The sequence below is a fragment of the Rhododendron vialii genome, chromosome 5a (assembly GCF_030253575.1).
Source record: "Rhododendron vialii isolate Sample 1 chromosome 5a, ASM3025357v1".
NCBI classification, from domain to species: Eukaryota; Viridiplantae; Streptophyta; class Magnoliopsida; order Ericales; family Ericaceae; genus Rhododendron; species Rhododendron vialii.
This window is the reverse complement of record NC_080561.1, coordinates 32,617,541-32,634,215: the sequence shown is the minus strand read 5'-3', so window position 1 is coordinate 32,634,215 and position 16,675 is coordinate 32,617,541. Positions and strand designations below refer to the sequence as shown.

Sequence of the window (16,675 nt, the reverse complement as noted above, 5' to 3'; positions counted from 1 at the left end):
GAATTGAAGGCTCTAATACCGACTTTTCCCCCATCTTTTGCAGCATATACGATTTTTAAAAATCCTCAATCTAAGTCATTCGTATAGCCTTGCCAAAACTCCCGACGTTTCAGAACTCCCCAATCTTGAGAAAATGATGCTTAAAAGTTGTACAAGTTTGGTTGAAGTTCATGAATCCATTGGAAGCCTTGAGAGACTTGTTTTGTTAAATTTGGAAGACTGCAAAAGTTTGAGGAATCTTCCTAGAAGCATTTGTATGCTAAAACATTTGGAAATGCTTGTCATCTCCGGTTGCTCAAATCTCGACGGATTGCCAACAAACATGGGAAATATGGAGTCTCTAAATGTGCTTAGGGCAGATGGAATTGCTTTATATCAATCTGTCCCTACCAATGGCTGGGTGAACGCAGTGCAATCTTTCATCTGGCCTTGGCGGTTGAAGCCAAGAGAAAGTCCGGAGATTTCATGGCCTTCTTTACCACGGTCATTGGTAAAATTAAGTCTTGCGGAATGTAATCTTTCGGATGATGATTTTCCGAGAGACCTTAGCAACCTATGCTCACTGAAGGAACTAAATCTGTCATCTAATCAATTTCTTAGCCTCCCAGATTTCGTTAGAGGTCTTGCTAAGCTTGAGCACTTGGCAATAAAATATTGCCCAAGGCTCCGCAAACTTTATGACGTCCCCCAACTACCTGATTTTGATTTTGGAGATAATATATTGCTGGAGGAACTAACATTTCAAATATCGCACCGTCCAACAACCACTTGTCATTTGGACGCATGCAACCATCCAGAGACTCTGGGCTTTTTCAAATTAGAATCCATAGGAAACGTTGAAGCTGAGATCATTAACAATCTGGGCTTGTCGAACTTGCAATCCATGGGAAACCTAACTGTAAAGCTAATGTCATGGTTTGGCATACAACAAACAGTGTCTCCCCCCCAGGTGCTCTCTCTCTCTCTCTCTCTCTCTCTCTCTCTCTCTCTCTCCTTCCCCGAGTGATGCTTAGTTTTTCTTTTGTGACACAGGTATGTTATGAAACACATATAATTTATGCTTATATTCCTGGTAACAAGGTGCCACCCTGGTTCAATTTTAAGAATCTAGGATCTTCAATTGATTTTACTGTGCCTTCATATCTTAATTTGAGGATACGAGGCTTGAACGTGTGTTCAGTTTATGAGCACTCTGGTGATCCGCACTCTGGTGATCCAATACACTATAATGTACTTTGTATATTGAGTGACCAAAAACATCATGAACCACATACTATCATAAGTAATAGGACAAAGGGCTTGATTTGGAGCCATTGCCCACAAGTCTTTGGAACTGCTGCAGAAGATGGTGAAGATACGATGTGGTTAAGTTATTGGAAGTTTGGAAATCATTTGGAAAGCGGCGATGAAGTCAATATTTCAGTGTCTGGAGGTGGATTTGTGCAAGTAAAGGAGATTGGAGTCCACCTTTTGTACAAGGAGGAACAAGAAGAGATGAGCTCCCAATCAGCCTATGAAGATAAAGGATCCAATCAAGTCTATCAATTTGGTAATATTGTTCCAGGAAATGTTTCTGCACATCAGCCGACCTCAATATTGCACCAACTCGGCAATGATTCTCGTCTTTGCGAGTATTGTGAGAATCTGTACCCTCCACCTTGGATCCCTGTCTGTCCTAATTCTTATGATTCTGATTTGCAATATTGTTGGGCTTCAGCACTTACGGCGGGGAGGTCATTTTATGTTTCTCTAGACCCTGGGCGTTGATTTATTAAGCTTCTAACAGCTTGTATCAACGATCGATATTTCGTAGTTAATCTGGAAAAAGTATATTTTACATCTTATTTGCTCGTGCGTAATGTGATCGAATTTACTTTTGCGGTCTTCCAAAACAAATTAGCTAACTTGATTGCTGCCAAGATTTCTAGCAAAAATTTGGTGCGCACAGCGACGTGGAGGCCCAGGTCCTCCATTGCCTCATTTGGTGTGGGATGCAAAACCAAGTGTATAAACCTCACAACAATGTGCGGTGGGGGAGTGGAGAAGGGCTTGTGCCCAAAGTAGACCAGATTTGATTTGAGAAAATCTGAATCCAGCTACCGAAATTTGATCTAATAATCTGAATAAAGAATCCGAAACTTTAACAGATTGGTTCAGATTTATCCGAATCCGATCCGTTTACGAATCGAAGCCGATATCACACCAACTTAAATTTTGTTGTTTGATCCCTTTTTTTACAAGATAGAAAACTAGTATTTTTTCCCTTTTGCAAAACGCAAAACTGGGCTTTAATAAAATAAGAAACTATTTTTTCTTTTAATTTGGGTAACTTAAAACATTAATCCTCTAGCCAATCAAAATAAAAAGTATTAATCCTATTAAGGTGTCAAGTTCGATTCTCCTTGCAATCTAACTCTTAGAGCCACCTCACTTTAATGTATAAGCGAGGGTTGTGAGTTGGGCTATAGGAATTAGTCCAAGATGTGTGTAAATTTACCCAAAACACTCTGCATTTCCACAAAGCAACTAACACAAACGAAACTTAAATTTTAGTCATGTCCCTTAGGATTACATCATAGTTGAAATTGAACATTATGTTTAGATCAGAAATTCAAATAAACCCACACTACCCTTCCTCTCCCTTAAAATCTCTCTCTCTCCACTATTATATCCTCTAAAAAAATTCAAAGTACTATATCAACAAAAAAAAAAAAAAAAAAAACATATTGAAATTCAACGGTTTTTTTTTCCTTTTCTTTTTCTCCTCGGCCTCGGGTATACCCCTTATAGGCTATATGTTTGGTTAGCCTTTTTTTCTATTTTAAGCTGATTTACCCCCAAAAAAATATTGATACTAGTAACGAACATTCCAAAAATACTATGATAATTATAGGCAAGTGAGACGTTCCTGCATTTGTTCAGAGGTCTCAGATTGGCATACAACATTTTGCTGCCCTTTTTGTGTTCTCCTGAATAAATTGTGCATGGACATTGCGTAATGATCTGCATAAGAGAGCTACTGTAACAACCCGTGCCAACAAATTTGTCTAAGGACTTGTTATTGGGGGCAATGGTGACACCACTAGGCGATTCCACATGGTGTCATTGACCAATGTAAGCACCAAATGGGAGGGTGGAAATCAACAATACATTTTTGGGTTATTTACCTAGACGCCCTATAACGTTTATCCATTTTTCACGAACACCCCCTCCACGAATTCTCGTTACAGTCACACCCTCTCATTAAAGTTTCCATTTGGGGGGCCTAATTCCGTTGGACAGAAATAATGAAAAGATGAATTTGCCCTCAGGTATATTCACCACAGCATACCCACACTCTCCTACTTCTTTCCACTGCCTCATATCACCACCACCACATCCTCCATCGCAACCAAAATCCACCCATCCCTTTTGCCCCAAGCCATCTCTTCCCGGATCCAACCCCACCTCTCCGCCTCCCTATATAAAACCACTGACACAAAACCCCTTTCTCTCTCATTCCTCACTACCACCTTCTCTCTCCACACGAGAAAACAAATTTGAAATTCCTCACTGCAAAAACCCCAAGTTCAAACACAAACCTAGCCGTTCAATTACCGCAACTAGCCCAGCAGTACTTCTATCACTGCTCCTCTCGGCGGTGGCTGCTGCGCCTACCGCGGCCGCGCAAACAAGCACAGATTCTTCTTCGTCATTAGACTCCTCTTACTCGAACGTCAATCCGTCAATGGCGGTTCTCATTCCAGTGTTGTTCCTCGCCTTCTTCCTCATGGGCTTCTTGTCCTTCTACATCCGCTACTGCAACCCAAAAAACTCAAGAGACTCAGGCCTAGCCACCGCCGGACGTCAGAGGCGGGTCAAGCTCGGCCTCGATCAGGAAGTGATCGATTCGTTTCTAATTTTCCAGTGCTCCGATGTGAAAGATCTCAAATTCGAAAGGAGGAGCAACGCTAGAATGCGCCGTGTGCATAGCCGAATTTGAAATTCGAAACCCTTACCTCTGTAACAGTACACCGCAGCCGCCGTTACAGTGAACCACCACTTCTGTCGCCGTACATCAGCCACAAACCCGAATTCAAACCCCCAAAACCCTCCAATTTCGAATTTCGGAACACCAATGTCAAAAATCCCTAAATTCAAAATTAAAGCCCTAACTTCAAAAAACCCTTCTCAGGTCCCGCTCCGATTGTGGGTTTGAACTTTGAGATGGGTTTTCCGATTGTGGTGGTGCTGGTGATTTGGGATTAGGGTTTTGGTTTTGCTTTGAGATTGTGGTGTTCGGTGGTGGTGTTTGGCTGTGGCGAGGGTATGTGTTTGGTTATGGCTAGGACAGCACCAAGAGTGGTGGGGCGAGACGACGATGGTGGGGCCCAGCTTGCTACGCTGGTGGTGGTCAGGTGGGGGCTGAGAGGCGGTGATGGTGGTTTCGCAGAAACGGCAGCATTTGGGCTTGGAGGTGTTGGGATGGGTTTGGATTTTGAGAGAGAGAGAGAGAGAGAGAGAGAGAGGGAGGGAGACATGAATTGCAACGGAGGTCTGTGGTGGTCGGAGGAAGGATTGAGGGAAGAGAGGAAACATGGTTGGTTGAGGGATGAGGGTAATATTGGAACATTTTATTACTTTTGAAATAATTTTAGTAAAAAAATTAACAGAAGTGGACGGAACTCTAACGAAAGGGGCGTACGGGACAAAAAAACTTTAATAAGAGGGTATCGCCATAGCGAGAATTCCTGGGGGGTGGGGTCCGTGAAAAATAGGTAAATGTTAAGGGGTGTCTAGATAAATAACCCTACATTTTTTGTAAGAAAATTTTAAATATTTTTCAACAATTCACTAGATAATGCTGAGTTCTTTTAATTTATGAAAAACGTTTGAATTTTTTCTTGAAAGAAATGCATTGCTTATGAGTCCTCGTTTTACAGACCGGATAAACAATTTGGGACAGAGGTAGTATGAAAATTATAGGCAAGCGAGATGTTCCTCTATTTGTTCAGAGGTCTGAGATGGCGTTCAGGTTTAATTTTATGCCCCTGTTGTGTTCTGTTCTCCTGTATAATTGTTTGTGTGTGGATATTAATTTTGGGAATATTTAAATATTCATTCTTTTTATCCATGTCATATAAGAATTCATCCCGCCCTTTTTTCATACTTATGTTTTCATCTTTTTAGTGTGTGAATTATCTTTTTTACCCTTTTTACTATGATATACATATATTATGTTATATTGCTTTCCTAATTTAGTGGGATTGGATTTGATTGTTTTCCTAATTTAGTGGGATTGGATTGGATTATTTTTCTAATTCAATGTTATATTGTTTTCCTAATTTAGTGGGATTGGATTTGATTGTTTTCCTAATTTAGTGGGATTGGATTGGATTATTTTTCTAATTCAATGGGATTTGGTAAATTTCAATATGATTGATTACTTATTTTTAGGAATATAACATTATAAGTTGACCACATATTTGCATTTTTTCTTCATTCTTCGAATTGGCTAATCAGATAACAGAAAGTCATATTTTTCATTGATCTTATTACATGGAACATGGCTAAATTACCGTAAAAATATATATAACATGACATTCAAACCGTTACATGGTTAAATTACCATGACGATTACTACATGGACACGATTAATATCCCATGATTCGAACAAATATTTCATGATAAATGGTTCAAATAAACAAAAAACCATTCAATCTGTGTATCGTCATGGAAACCTTCATTAATAATCATGGTAAGAATACCCAAACAAGCCATAAATAAAAACAATCAACGAACAAGACAAGAAAAAAAACATGAATATTCAATCGCCGATTCATGGTTAATAAACCATGAATACCCAAACCATATAAACAAAAAAAAAACTTCAAATCATTACATCTTGAAGATTTGCTCCGGCGACAACGATAACGCCCACTTCTCCGTTAAACTTCATTGACGATAGAAGATGATTGATTGGCGAAAGGGAGGAGGGAATCAGTCGACAGCAACGGTACCGAAGGGAGATTTCTGTCGGCTTCATTGATGACGACGGAGGATGATTGATCGGCGAGAGGGAGGAGGGAAACGGCGGCGATAGAGCGGAAGACGTCAGACGATGAGTGGATCGCCGCCCACCGGAGGACGTGTGAATGGTGGCGGTTGTTTATGGAGGACGAATGGAGGACTTTGGAGAGAGAGAGAGAGAGAGAGAGAGAGAGAGAGAGAGAGATGCTTACTTATATATAATTCCACCCGAATTTTTGGGATCCATAATTTTAGGAATTGAACGGAAATCATGGGACGGGATGGGAAAGATTATGTTTTGGTTTCATTTTCTGGTGTGTGTGTGTGTGTGTATTAGGGGCACTTTTGGTATAAAAAAAAATAGGGATGAAATCATAACTGTTCAAAAAATAGAGGATGAATACTTAAGTTGGATAAGATTTGAGGATGGATAATTAAGCCTTCCTTAATTTTGCCTGGTCAAACGCTATGCACGCAAAGTTTAACCACCATTGAACTTGTATGCACGAGATCTGCCTAAGGGACTATATATATTCTCTCCTCATCCAACAGTTAAAAAATAAAATTCTCACCCCTTATCCTACTATTTATCCCATCCTAAACAAACATAGTAAGACTAATCTAATGACATACATAATTACATCCATTATCCAAAAGGTCCCACATGTCTCCTCTATCCCAACGCTAACTTAATCCCATCTTTTCCAACCCTTACCATAATCTATCTGGAAATCAAACGTGCCCTAAAGGGTAAGTTTTTTTTTTTCTTAGCAAACGAAGATTTTTATTAAGCTCGAAGGGCTACATCGAGGTAAAAGGAGAATACAAGATGCATCTCAAGAAAATAGAACAAAAAGGACCACCTTAACATCCAACCAAAGGTTGGATACAGACACCTCACAAGTAAGTTAAAACTTCAGTTTCTGAATCCCGTCCAAATACCCCTTAAAGTCCTCAACCGAGTATATCTTGATATCGCGTTTGGTCCTTATCCACATGGCTACCCGTGTTTTAATAAGATCCGCCACATCCCAAACCACCGTAGACGCATTGTTGAAGATATAATCATTCCGCACTAGCCATAACGACCAAAGAGTTGCATAGAAACAAGAATCCCAAATTTCTTTCTCTAAGTTTCGAAACCTGCTTCCAAACCACCAGTTAGCCATAGCCTCTACAGATGAAGGGCACACCCATTTAACATGCCACCAATCCAAAATCAAAGACCAAACAGCCCATGAGAATTGACAATGAAGGAACAAGTGATGGGGGGTTTCCAAGTGCAAAGAGCAAAGGGAACATACCAATACTTGGGAATTCATTAGAATGTTTCGACTTCGTAGGACCGACCTCGTTGCCACTCGTTCTTGGACAGCGAGCCACGAAAAAATTTCCACCTTTGGAGGGCTTAAGTTCTTCCATAAGGAACCCAACACGGCATTCCTTGTCTGATTCATCCATAACTCCCCCTGTTTATAAGCTGATCTCACCATGAAACATCTATCAGCTGTCCAAATCCATTGCAAACAGTCAGGTTTGGATGAGTCTAGAACCACATTCTGCAACCTTAGCTTTAGTTCCTCCTGTTGTTTCTCCCAGTCAAACAGCCCTCGTCTGGACTTCAAGTCCCACCTTCCATTTTCCACAAACTCCCCCACTGAACTAACCAAATCATCCTGTTGATCAGAGACCGAGAACAATCTTGGATATTCCTCCTTGAGAGCTTTATTCCCCAGCCAAACGTGGTGCCAGAATGAAGTTTCATGCCCTAAAGGGTAAGTTTTCCATCATGTGTTGCAAATGTTGTCGGATGATCGAATTGGTAAGTTTTCTTTAGAGGTGGTAGATGGGCGAGTTTGAGCAGATTGAAATGGATCATGGGTTGAATATGAGTGGATCGAATACGGGTCAATAATAGGCTGGTTGAAATGCGTCGGATCAAATGTGGGTCAAGTCACACCCAAATCCGCCCCGACCCATTTTCCTTCCTTTTCCCCAAAATAAGATTGAAAATAGGGGAGAAAAAAAACTGAACTTACCCACCCCCAATTTTCAACACCAACCTCAACTTCCTCCTCTCCAGCGACATCTCCGTTCGCCAGTGATTTTGGTTTGCAAGAGTAAAGTTGTCAACAACATAAAAACTCAGTTTTGATTAGATTTGTATGGTATAGTAAAAATGCTCTCACGTTGTATGGAATACTAAAAATGCTCTGAAACCAAAGAAAATGTCTTTTGGATTCTTGTAAATTGTCCTTGTTATTTGTACCCAATTTCAACTATTACCTATTCAATGCTTAGATTTTTTTGTATTAAAAAAAAAAAAAACGTATAATGTGTTATCTCGAGACCTACACATCAGGGGACCTACAAAAGAATTGACTTGTGGGAAAAGGATCCACACAACTATGTTATGTAAAATTGGGAGCGTCCCACAAATTTCTAATTATAAATTGGTGTGTGCGAATTTTTTTTTTATGCATAGAACCGGCTTGTAACAACAAGAAATTATTACTTGCTCTTCACGTAGGGCTCCAAGGATCTTTTTCATCGCACATTTGTATTTGGCTCGCACAAATATGTAGTATAGAAAACCCTTGAAGCAACACGTGAAGGTTCTTCAAAAGCACTGAATAATCAGTATGTAACAACTCAACTACGAGCATCTCTAATCAAGTTTCATATCTCTATATTTTGGAGATATAGAGATCAAATGGACTTCAACCAAAATTGATTTTGGAGCTCCAAAATAAAGATCTCATTTTGGGGCTCCAAATATGGAGACCCAACACTAAAATAGCGACCCATCTTGTTAATTAGGGAAAAATGCAAAATACCTCCTAAACTTTACACTCAATTTCAATTAAACTCCCAAACTTTCAAAAATATCAATACTCCTAAACTTAACTTCCGTTAATCAAAATGCACCGCTCTATCCCAATAAGTCAAGTTGGTTACAGATTTTGCTGATGTGGATTGTTGTCTCCGTTACAGTGACTGTTAAATGGTGACATGGCCTAATTTGGAGAAAAAGTCCTAAACACAAACCCACACCCAATAAAAACCTTGTCATCTCCCATTGTGTGTGTTCTTCCTTCCGAACTAAACCCTCCAAGTTCAAAAACATCAATGGAGCCGCCACAACTCCTGTCGACCAAACTCCGGCGGAGGGCTCTCTTCTTCTTTCTCTCTCTCATCGAACTTCAAATTCGCCTCTTGCTAGAGCAAAACCCTGAAAATCTTCACCCAACAGCCTTGCCTCTCGCCTTGTCCAAATATTTTCCGCTACAGTAAGCATCCCCCCCCCCCCCTCCTCTTCTTCTCCTTCTTCTACGATCTTGGTATCCGAATTGTGGGTTGCAACTTGCAAATTTCTGAATAAGGATTTTGGGTTTGGAGGATAAAAATGGGGGTTTGGTGATTATGAGAATGGGAAGTTCAATTTGGGAATTTTGTGAAGATTTCAGCTTGGGTCACCTTCAAATTTGCAAAATTCATTTTTGGGCCAACGAGAAGATAAGTCAGATTATGGTGATTATGGGTCCAAGTTTGTTGTTTTGATCTGCTTGGCGGTGGTGTTTGGGTGTCTGATTATGGTGATTCTATTTTTTGTCGTCCAACAGTTCCTATTGTTGTCAAACAATTTTGGTCAAAATCAAAGTTTCGTCGTCGTCCAGTAGAACTTTGGTCGGAATCAAAGTGAATCAGGTGATGTTGTCTAATAAGGGGGAGATGCTGGTGGAGATGCTCCGATAAGTGGGAGATATATATATTTATGCTGGTCACTATACTGTTACTGTTAAATGTTTTTCTCACATCCAACTCAGCAAGTCCTATTAGTGATTTAACAGATTGGGATGGAGGGGGTCATTTTAATTAATGACAGTTAAGTTTATGAGTAAAATTGATTTTTTTGAAAGTTTAGAAGTTTAATTGAAATTGAGCATAAAGTTTGGGAAGTATTTTAAATTTTTCCTTGTTAAGAAAATATAGTCCCAGGAATGTAATGAATAGTAGGGGATACTTTAAGGGGGCGACTCTTCGCAACCATTTATTTTCTCCATTATTAGCCCACTTCCTTCACTTAACTCATCCCCAATATTTTAAAATACAAATGTTCTCCATATAACCCATTAAATGCACCTAATCTTCCCATTATACCCTTCCACTCTAAAAAAAAAAAAACTAAAATTGCACTTTTAACTCCACTCCCCAAATAAAATCCTACCCAACCAAACCCTACCCCCACATCAAACCCAGTTCCGCCTCCATTTCCATATCCCGCCCCACCATCTCCATTAACACTGCTACACCACCAACAGTCCAACCGCCGCACCACCACCACCCTTCCCTCCTCTCTTCAAGTTCTCTCTCTCTCTCTCTCTCTCTCTCTCTCTCTACAATCACCATTGAACCATCAAACTGCAGCCATTTTGAATTTTTTTGGTAAATTAAAAAATCTGTAAATGTCAAAATTATGGGTTGATGAAGAACACATTTTATTGGGGTGTTTTAGTCGAATTAGTTAACCCTAAACGACATTTAACTACCGAAATAGATTATACACTTTGGAAATTTTAACCCATAATTGTTGAGATAAAACCCGAAGGTAATTAAGTGTCGAAAAAAAATGTGTTTAGATTCTCCAAAGTTTAGATTATGTATGAAGTTGTTAATTCCAGTTGACAAAAACCGAAGAATTATACATATATCGGTTGTTAGATGTTGAAATATGCCTAAGCTGGGCTTGATATTTTACAAATAGTAGATACCGAAATTGGTTAACATTTTTGGGTAACCCAAAACCATATTAGTTGCATATTTTCGATTTTTGAATGTTGAAACTGTTATTGTTGAAATATGCCTAAGCTGGAGTTGATAATTTATGGAAAGTAGATGCCGAAATTGGTTAACATTTTTAACATCTGTGTACATATACGAAAATCCTACATACATTTCGGTAAATAACTATTGAAAAAAAAAACATATTTCGGTAACCACATGTCGGAAATGCATCCACATATCGGTAAGTAACTGTCGAACTAAAGTATAACAAAAATAAGATACATATATTTCGGTAATTGAATGTTGAAATTATGTCTTAATTTCGGTAACTAACTGCCAAATATGGCAATTTTTTGCAGTGGTTAACTACCGAAATAACTTAACTTATTCGGACCTGAAACACCGAAAAATTGATTTACAAATTTGTAAATCAGCAGGCCAGCCACTGTGAACGGGGAAAACTTACCTCCTCATGCGGCTTCCAAAATACAGTGTCCATCACAGTGTCTTTCTTCTCCTCAGCCATCATATCGTTGCCGATAGAATCTGATTCCATTTCAATTTCGAAATCATGACCTAGAAGTGGGTCATTTTTTTCTTCAATGGAAGGATTGGAACCTTCCATTGATACAATATCTGGCTCCTCCATTGAGATTGAAATGATGAACAAGCTTGAGAGAGAGGAGAAAAGAGAGGATGAAGATGAAAGAAGAAAGAAGGATGAGTTTTGGTTCCTCAAAACAAGCTTGAGAGAGAGGAGAAAAGAGAAGATGAAGAACAAGAAGAACCAGTCCAATTGTCTGGTTCTTTTTTTCAAACGCGTGTGATGAATTTTAGGGGGAAAGGGTCGGAAGATAATTTAGGGGTTTTGGTCATAAGGGCATGTAGGTCATTTCATGTATAGGTATAAGGGCAAGTAGGTCATTTCGCATTGGAAGGTCATGTTGTAATTAGTTGAAAATTTTTAACAGACTATAGGAGAAAATAAAGGGTTGCGAATAGCTGCCGCCTACTTTAATGATATAGGCTAGGGATGGGGGAAATTTGTCTTTGGACCCCTTTATTTTCTCAATACCCACTCCTAGCTTAGTCATTAATTATTCGGAAAATTCGTGGCCGGGTCCAAATTTTACATGGGGTTCCATGCGAACCTTTTTTTAAAGCGTTATCCCATTTAGACACTTTTTAAAGATGCTTTTACTATTTTGCCCCTATCACTCTTCATACCCCAGGATTCACCTCCGAGAATTCACACCTTCCATAATTCACACCCCAAGAATTCATACATCTCAGAATTCACACCCCTTTGTAAAATTCACACCTTTGCGGAATTCACACCTATAAAATTCACATCTTTTTTTGCAGAATTTATGCCTCATCTGCATTATTCATACCCCTAGAATTCACATCCCTTTCAAGAATTCGCGCTCATTTTCCTGAATTCATCCCTAAATGCAGAATTCGCAACTCATCTACACAATTCGCACCCACCTAATTACACAATTCACACCCCTTCTGCAATGAAATTTCTCGAAGATTTTTATTACGACCATTCTAATAGATTGGTGTGAAGTCTTGGTATGAATTCTAGGTGTGAATTATGGGTGAAGTTTTGGTGTGAATTCTGAATGAAGTTTGGGTGTGAATTCTCGGTGAAGTCTTGATGTGAATTCTTGGTGTGAATTCCGGGTGAAGTCTTGGTGTGAATTCACACCCCTTTTCGAAATTCTGCAAAATTCACACTCATCTGCACAATTCACACCTCAAAATTTTAGAACATGTGAATTCTGTATTTTGGGACATGTGAATTTTGTATTTTGGGAAAGAATTCACACTTACAAATAAAGAATTCACACCTGTTATAAAGATAAATAGTGCCACGTTAAACAAAACAACACAACAGTGAAGAAAACCCCTCTCTCTCTCTCTCTCTCTCTCTCTCTCTTGATCTCGACCCCAACTAAGCTCGAATTTCACAAATTGCAGACTGTTTTGACTTAGCTATGGCCATGGTGGTGGATCAAACCATTGCGGAACATGAATTATTCGGCTATAGCACCACCACCACCACAATGACAGAGGACGAACACGGCTACAACTGGAACGATTGTTCGCCCATGGTCGACTGGAACACAATTTCCATAGAAATCAGAGGGGCGAGGACCACGATCGTGTTTTTTCACAAAAAGTGCAAAAAACCAAATGGCTAGAGTTGCGGGCGTGCCAGGACTAGATTGCAGTCCAAATTCGTATCAAGGCCTGGATGCCTCATGCTAGGACTGGATTGCAGTCCAAATTCGTACTAAGGCCTAAATGGCTCAGATCTGACTTTGTATTGAGCGATTGCATACGACCTAAGGGGTGAGGCCATATATGGTTCGTGGTTTGCCTTGTCGGGATAAGGACTTAGAATTTCTTAACCGGTATAAGAAAATGGGAAATGAAAATGCAAGGACTAAAAGATAAAGAAGGAACAAACAAACTTCATTAATAGGCTTAACAAAGTTTGGGTACAAGGAAATAAATGACAAGATCTAGGCTGGGCTAGATTGAAAGAAAATACAATACTTTGTTGGAAAGTAAATGACAAATAAATTTAGTAAGCGCAGAGTTTAAGGGTGCAGGGACCTTTGCTAAGGCCTTCAGTTCTGGTATTTATAGGCAAAATTTTTCAGGCCTTGAGCTGCTTGACCTACTTCTTTCTGCTCTTATGCATGGCTGCCAAGTGTCCTCCTAGTAAAGGCCTAGGCTTGAGCGGCTTCTACCTCTTCCAATGAGTGATTACCACCTGTCCCAAGCCTTGCTTCATGCTGAAGAATATGGCTATCCAGGCCTTGAGCTGCTTGTAAAAGCAGCTTGCTTAGACCTACTAAAGAGAACCTTCTAGGCCTTTGAGTTGCTTGTGAGCAATTTGTGCAGGCCTAAGTTGCTTGTGAGCAGCTTGCTAGAGAGAACCTTCTAGGCTTTTGAGCTGCTTGTGAGCAGCTTGCTTCCCAAGCATGACTAAGCAGTTTATGGCCTTCTTGACATGGTCAGTATTAGGCTTGAAAATGGACCCAGATCTGAAAATCAATTTAGGCCTTGACTAATTAGGCCATGCTCCAAATATTAATGCAGCCTAATCAATTTTCAAACTCTCTCCAGCCCTTCCAAACTCAATTCGGCCTAATTGTGACCACTTTAAATTCTACCAAAGGCCCAATTCAATCAAAGCCTAATTCTACCAAGCCCCAAAATAACATTTTGGGCCATTAATCCATTAACAAATTCCTTCTTTTAGAATTTGGCCAAAAATGGGTGTAAACAGATCACCACAAAAATCTTCCTTCTATCACAGTTCTTCGGATCTGTTCGCGTGTTTCGAATGTCACTCTCTATCTTTAGCGGCGGGCCCATCGACTAGAGTTGCTGATGGATAAGCTACAGCCGAGTCCGATGTGCGAACGGCGGCACCGGGAACTGTGACGGCCGTTACGAGGGGGTGAGGATATGAGGAAATGGGGGAAGAGGGTGGCGGAGGTGCGGCAGCCGAACAGTCGCGACAGGATCTGGCTGGGGTCGTACCGGATGGCGGAGGAGGCCGCCCAGGCCTACGATGCTGCCGCCTTCTGCCTCCACGGGCCGTTGGCGACGCTCAATTTCTCGGATTGTCCGCCAGACGTTTCGGACGCGGTCGAACTGTCGTGGTCGTAGATCCAGGTGGCGGGGTCGAGCACGCGCAAAGGGCGGCGGAGGAGGAAGGGGAGTCGGGTGGTGGTGGTGCAGTGGGGACATCGGAGGCGAGTTTTCCAGCGACGGCGCAGATGTTTTATGTCGGAGAGTTTAGTGGTGATTATCTTGGTGGTGGCGAGTTCATGACGACAAGAGATGAAGAAGGGTTTGTGGGAAGGACAGATGAGAGGAGAGGCGAGGATATTGGGGCATGTTGGGTATCTCACTTAAAATAGGGCTTACATGGGTAGAATTTGACATTGGGTGGGGTTGGACGGGAATAGGAAGACAAAACGGGACCGGCCTGGAAGAACCCCTAATTATTTTTGTCTCTTTTTTCTAAGTATTCATCCCTTTAGCCTATACACATTAAGAGCTCTAATTTTCGTTAGGTGGGTGAATTGGGTGCCCAAAGAATTTTCCTTAGGGAGATCAGGATGGATACACAAGTATAAAAGACTACTGAAGTTGTGGACAAGAAAAGTCAGAATTTTCCTTAGGGAGATCAAGACGGATACGAAAGTATAAAAGACTTTTGAAGTTGTGGACAAGAAAAGTGAAATAGGATCCTCGTCAAGTACCCTTCTAGATGGTAATTTATGGGTAGGGGAATAATTGTCATCCATTGGTGGGAAAGGGTGGAAGAGGGCCAAGGGCGGACTTACGAAGGGGCACGTAGGGTCATGCGCCTCCACTTAATTTCATATATTATTACGGAGTATTTTTTTTACCATGTTTTTCTCGTGTTTTATTTAGGATCGTAAAGTATAGTTCACACACATTTGGATCTTCTCGATGATCCAAGCCGTTTATAACATAGAGATTGTCAAATAATTTATCCACTTGAAAATTTATGTTGATTGGACACCCATAACAACTTGATAAGAACATTTTATTTTTGCAAAATATAGTTAGACCAGGTATTTTTCTTGGATAAAAGTACTTCAATGAAGTGGTTCAAAAAGACAGATCAACATACATTCTTGCTCTGATATTTTATTCGAAGAGCCCTATTATATGAACAGTTTCGATTGACGAGCTAGAGGGATATGGGTGTCACAAATTGCACCTGGCAGGGATTGAAAAATGAGAGGGGTGCGAACTGAATTTCCCGAGGCATGAGGTTCGTTTTCTTCTGTGTTGGCGATCAATTTCATTTACCTGTTCAAAGTCTCCTCTAATTGGTCTTCTCTGGAGTGTTTTTCTTCTAGGCTCTATTCGATTTTCCAATGAATTAGTTCAAAAAGTCTTATCAGCGTACATTTTTTCTTTGACATTTTTTTCGAAGAGCCTTATTATATGAATGATTTGGATTGACAAGGAGAGAGATGGGTGTCGCAAATTGCACCGGTAGGAATTGAGTCATTTTATTAACTTATGAAGTAAGAAAAATAAATTGCACTTGTAGGAAATTGAGTCCTTTCGCAAAACGTGTTTCGCCGAAATCTTTTAACCTTCTATGTTAAAATTAGGACTTTTGTTGCATCTTAATGAAAAATTCAGTGGTGAATACTCAAATATGGCTAGATATGTTTGAAAAAATTTTGGAACCACCTATAAATCGCTTTCCATTATGGTGTATAATTGTAGTTTTTTTTTTTCCTATCTTCAATGTATAATTGTAGTTGATTGTGAATTTTTTTAAGATTACCAATAATTAGAGGTCCCCGAAATTCCTGAGTCAACCACTAGAGAGGGCGGAAACTGAGAGGTAATGGTGACGGCAGTGGCGGACCCAAGAATTTGACATAGTGGGAGCACCAATTTTCTTTGTAATGCTGTAATATTTGAGTTACAGTTAAACACATTCACACCAAAATAATTTTAGCATTCATGATAATGTAATAATTTTAAAGTATATACATATTTTAATAAAAGCTAGCTACTTGGGCAAACTGCGTGCGCACCTCGACTATATGAGTTAAAACAAAATTATCACATGTTCATCATCTTTTTTTCTATTATTAACTCTACAAGTACAAGTTTCGGGGACCAAAATGTATAAATACAATGTGCGGGTTCATATTGAGTACTACTCAAGTGATTGGAGACGTTGGGGAGTGGAAGAAGCATTGGTTGTGAAAGAGTTCTAGTGTATTTTGAAAAAAAATAAAAACACTTAGAGGAGTTGGGACTCGAACCCACGTCCTTTTTTCCCAAGAGTGCCACT

At 40.0% G+C, this 16,675-nt stretch overlaps 2 protein-coding genes across 3 annotated transcripts in view; one reads left to right on the top strand and one right to left on the bottom strand.

Moving 5' to 3' along the window:
* The window catches only part of LOC131327215 (disease resistance protein RPV1-like), a 59,538-nt gene extending 57,696 nt beyond the window's left edge, over nt 1–1,842 (top strand). For both annotated transcript variants that reach the window (XM_058360263.1, XM_058360262.1), the window contains exons 5-6: nt 44–949; nt 1,033–1,842. In XM_058360263.1, coding sequence (XP_058216246.1) covers nt 44–949; nt 1,033–1,767 — 1,641 coding nt within the window. In that variant the 3' untranslated portion in view covers nt 1,768–1,842. The remainder of the gene's footprint in view (nt 1–43; nt 950–1,032) is intronic.
* LOC131327223 (calreticulin-3-like) overlaps nt 1–16,675 on the bottom strand; it is a 63,608-nt gene that overhangs the window by 7,826 nt on the left and 39,107 nt on the right. The gene's annotated exons all lie outside the window — the stretch shown is intronic.